Source organism: Piliocolobus tephrosceles, chromosome 1, assembly GCF_002776525.5.
Source record: "Piliocolobus tephrosceles isolate RC106 chromosome 1, ASM277652v3, whole genome shotgun sequence".
In the NCBI taxonomy this organism is placed as follows: Eukaryota; Metazoa; Chordata; class Mammalia; order Primates; family Cercopithecidae; genus Piliocolobus; species Piliocolobus tephrosceles.
This window is the reverse complement of record NC_045434.1, coordinates 218,020,557-218,024,781: the sequence shown is the minus strand read 5'-3', so window position 1 is coordinate 218,024,781 and position 4,225 is coordinate 218,020,557. Positions and strand designations below refer to the sequence as shown.

The window sequence follows — 4,225 nt, the reverse complement described above, 5'->3', positions numbered from 1 at the left end:
GGGGCAAGGAAGGGGAGTGGGAATTAAGCTGGTGCCGGCTGGCAGGTCCACCCAGCAGGTCTACCCGGCAGGCACAGCACCGCCATCTGGAGAGCGCCAGTGCCTGTCATCAGGAGCAGGGTGAAGCCCACGTGGGTGCTGGCTCCTCCTGCCCTTCCTGAGCCTGATGGGGCTACGGTTTTCAGCGGCTGCGATGCCACAGGACCTGTGAGGAGAGACTGCACCCTGAAGGTCTGGCAGTGAGCGGATCCTAAACAAAGTGAGGCCTGGGAGTGCCGTCCTCAAGGCCCTGCTCTCCCCAGGGCCAGCTGCTGGCCATGGGGTCAGACAGGTCGCTGGGCCCCCACAGCCAGCGCTAACACAGATGCAGGCATGGTCTTCCCGTGTCCAGGGAGCTGCTACCTGCTGCTGCGGGGGCCTGGCATCGAGTGGGTACAGCCAAGCCCACGGGAATGGAGCTGTGGCTTCCAGGGCCGTGCAACCCTGGCCTGACCTGGCTGACTGAAGGGCCCACCGCCCCGGGCTGGCATTTAGGCTCCCCTCAAGCAGACCGCCCGTCCACAACCTCATCTCCTAGGAGCAGAGCCTCAGCCAGCGTAGGTGCAGGTCATCCTCACACATGGCCACACCAAGGCCACCTCACAATCACAGCCGTGCCACCTGCTGAGCCCCTGAGATGTGCAGGCCACACGCCGGCTGGCTGCTTCTGTTGTGTCTGCCGCAGCTATCCACAGCTCTGTGGGCTGAAACTGCACGAGGCTGAAGGAGAGGCCTAGGCAGAGAGAGGCTGAGCTGCTTGCTCTTGGAGGCAGACGTGGGTTTCGGCGCCACCCCCACCGACACCCTGGTCGACATTTCTGTTCCTGCCTCAGGCCTCCTCCTTGCACCTGCCTCTGACCTCACCAGGACTGGGTTTGTCTGGCGACCAGACCCTGGTGGGCTTCTGCTCAAGCCTCTGCCCTCGTACCGCACTGGGGGCTCGGTGAGCCTGGGTGGACCCTGCTTTGCGGGAAGCAGCCTGGGGGCTACAGGAGGCAGTGAGGGGGTTACCCCATCTCTCTGGAGTTTGACACAATTTCCTATCTGGTCTCAACTGTACTGACCCCTGACCTCTGACCTTTAAGCCCCCAGGCCCAGTTGCACTGGTACCTTGAAAGGACACGGCCTGTTGGTGTCTGGGTGAGGCCACTGGGTTGGTGTGGATGGAGGGTGGCTGGATGTGCTTTCTGGGGGTCCTCTGGACTCGGGGTGCTGTAATCCCCTCCCCTTCCTGGAGACCTGGTGGGGATGCCTCCTCCCAGGGATGCGCAGGCAGGCCAAGCCCAGGTTCACAGGTCGCCCTCTCCCTTCCAAGCATTTGAAAGACACTGACAAATGATAATACTTTTTTCAGACGTGTGCTCTTCCCCATTTAGGGAAAGGACCGAAAGTAAAATTGTATCACCATTAGATTTGGCCAATGTTGCCATTAGGCAAACCTAGTGTTAATGAAACCAGGAGGTTCTTGTTTGGGGCCTTGACTGGACAGGTTTGGGCTAGAAACCACTTGAAGTATTGGTCATCCATCTGATCATCAAGTTTTTTTTTTTTTTTTTTGATGTGGAGTCTCACTGTGTTGCCCAGGCTGGAGTGCAATGGCACGATCTCAGCTCACTGTAACCTCCGCCTCCCAGGTTCTCCTGCCTCAGCCACCCAAGTAGCTGGGATTATAAGCATGCACCACCACACTTGGCTAAATTTTTATATTTTTGGTTGAGATGGGGTTTCACCATGTGGCCGGGCTGGTCTCAAACTCCTGGCCTCAAGTGATCCACCTGCCTCGGCCTCCCACAGTGCTGGGATTCCAGGCGTAGCTGCCGCTCCCAGCGTGTTCTTCAGGTTTTTACTGAGTATCTATTATGTGCTGATATTGAGGTAGACTCTGGGGGTCTCAGCAGTGAATGCAGCTGCCCGAATGCGTCGTGAAGGCCGGGGTCTCACTGGGGAGATGGAAATGAACAGCAAACACACACACAGCGAGGTTGGTCCCAGCACCCGAGACCACACTGAGGCTGAAGGAGGGGCCGGCAGTGCTGGGGCAGGGCAGCGGCTCTCAGCATCCTGATGTGAAACCATCTCCGGCAGGAAAGCCAGGGGTCTGTGCGGGGATGCCGCTGGACGCGAGAACCAGCCAAGACTTATGGCCCCTGCAGCCACCGAGGGCTCGAGAGCACCCCCGTGGACTTGGCTGGGCCCTTCATGGTGACATCCAGGAACGTGGGTGAGCGCGGGTATTGTCCTCGCTGTTTGCTGGAGTCAGTGTTTGGGTTCTTGGACCATGTCAGTGATGGCTGTGTCACCGTGGCCTCGCTGTCCCCAGGAAAACCTAACGTGCACCCCGCGCCTGTCCTCTGGGACTGCCATCATCCTACTTTGTCTGACCCCTGGGGGGCTTACCGTTTCCCCGGGGCAGCACTGGCTGTGGCCCTCAGCCCTGCTCTGGGCAGCCATGTCAGCATCCTCCCTCGGCGCTCCCAACACCCCACCTGGCTCTGTGATGGCCACCCTTGAGTCCCTTGACTCCTGAATGCCCCAGTAAGGGAAGAGATTTAAGAGGAACCTTGACTCCCACCATTCTGCACAGTCGTTGGTCCCTCCTCCACCCGGGGCCCTCCATGGGATTTCTGTCCACACCCCGAGCCAGCAACCCCTCTCAGTTCCTGCAGCTGGAGCGCCCCTCTCTCTTGAACATTCAGACACCTGCGTCTCTCACCACAGCTGGAGGGCTAGAGCGTCTTCAGTCGACTCGCCATCCCTGCCACGACTGGAGGCTACGTGTCCCAGAACCTATCTTGCTGGGATGGGAGTTGGGGTGGCAGATGCTGAATGCATGTGAGGTTTGGGGGAGGACGAGCGGAGCTGGGGTGTGTGGGAGGTACTGGTGGCCACCGTGAGGATGGTCACACCCCATGGCTTTGTTGATGCGGTGGCTATAGCAGGCCCAGTGGCTCCGCTGAGCCTCCCTAGCACCGGTGCCAAGTGAAGTGTTGGGGGGCTGGACACAGGTGGCCTCGGTTCCTGGGACTCCCCCAACGCTCTGGTTTCCTCCCTGCTCCCAGGCTTCAGGTGGATGAGTTAGTGACCATCCCCACTCCAGACCTGCCTCCCCCAGCCACCCCCACAGTTGTAAAAACCCTTCATTCTCATATGGAACCCTCTTTCCTGAAATCCATGGAGTAACTGACTGCTTTCTTGAATGAATCTGGACTGGACCACGTGACAGTCGCTGCACAGAGCAGCTCAGCTCCTCTGTCTCAGCCTCCCCGACTTCACAGCAGGCTCTGGGCATCATCTCCGTGTCATCCTAAGGCCACGGGCGGGGTTCGCATCAAACAGGAGAGCATCTCTCCCGAGATGAAGCCTTCTGATAGCCCCAGAACCAAGAGGAACTGTGTGGGGTTGGGTGGGGGTGTTTAGTGTGCACTCCTGATGTTCTCTCCCAGTGAAGGACACCCATGTGGGACATTGTGGCCCCTGGCCCTCCCTCCTTCCCTTGGTGGCACAGGGAACTTCCTGGTGGGTGACAGCCCATGGTCCACCCTTGCCAGGTGGATTCAGACAAAATATGCCAGGCTGTGTGCTGAAGGCATCCCATCTCTTCCTTGTCCCCTCTCGGCTGGATCGGGGTGAGGCAGGGGGTGGTGAGTGTGTCTGTCCTGCCAGCTCAGCCTCCAATGGGTCTGCTCCGGGGCAGGAGCCCACCTGACTGTCCTGCAGAGCTGCACGGCCTGCCTTGCCTCACTCATAACAACAGAGACTTTGGTTCTCCATCTGCAGACATATTTGTCTTGTTTCTTATTTGGTCCAGAACTTGGGTGGGAAGAAGGGTGATGTTATTTGGGTTCCCTCAAGACCTTGACAATAGGTAGTTTTTAAAATAGCATTTTAAAGCCACCAACTTTCTCTCCTCCACCTTGGTATTTCCCTGATTTTAAACAGAATGTCGACTCTGGAGGCAGAAAGCTTGGGCTTGGATCTGGGCCCTGCCATGCAGTCGCTACGTGGCCAGGGAATGCATAGCGTCTGGATCTCTGATCCCTACAGTAAAATACAGATAAAAATACTTTTCACTGATGTGTTTAAAATCGAATGAGATGGGTAATGAATGAGTAAGTGCTCTGCAGACTCCAGAGCAGGGTGCGCGTTCTGATCTGTTTCATACAATCTGACACACATCCTTTCCCAC

The 4,225-nt window shown here is 57.8% G+C and overlaps 1 protein-coding gene across 2 annotated transcripts; it reads left to right on the top strand.

Annotated features, from left to right (window-relative positions):
* The first annotated feature begins 1,415 nt into the window (after nucleotides 1-1,415).
* On the top strand, nucleotides 1,416-3,815 carry LOC113225334. Of its 2 annotated transcripts, XM_026457475.1 has the most exons (4): nucleotides 1,779-2,020; nucleotides 2,125-2,260; nucleotides 2,697-2,871; nucleotides 3,099-3,815. In XM_026457475.1, the coding sequence occupies exons 1-4, from the start codon at nucleotides 1,955-1,957 to the stop codon at nucleotides 3,217-3,219; spliced, it is 498 nt and encodes a 165-aa protein (XP_026313260.1). In that variant the 5' UTR covers nucleotides 1,779-1,954; the 3' UTR covers nucleotides 3,220-3,815. The 2 variants fall into 2 exon arrangements, with proteins under 2 accessions (XP_026313261.1, XP_026313260.1); XM_026457476.1 differs by having other exon boundaries at nucleotides 1,416-2,020; nucleotides 2,125-3,815.
* The last annotated feature ends 410 nt before the right edge of the window (nucleotides 3,816-4,225 follow it).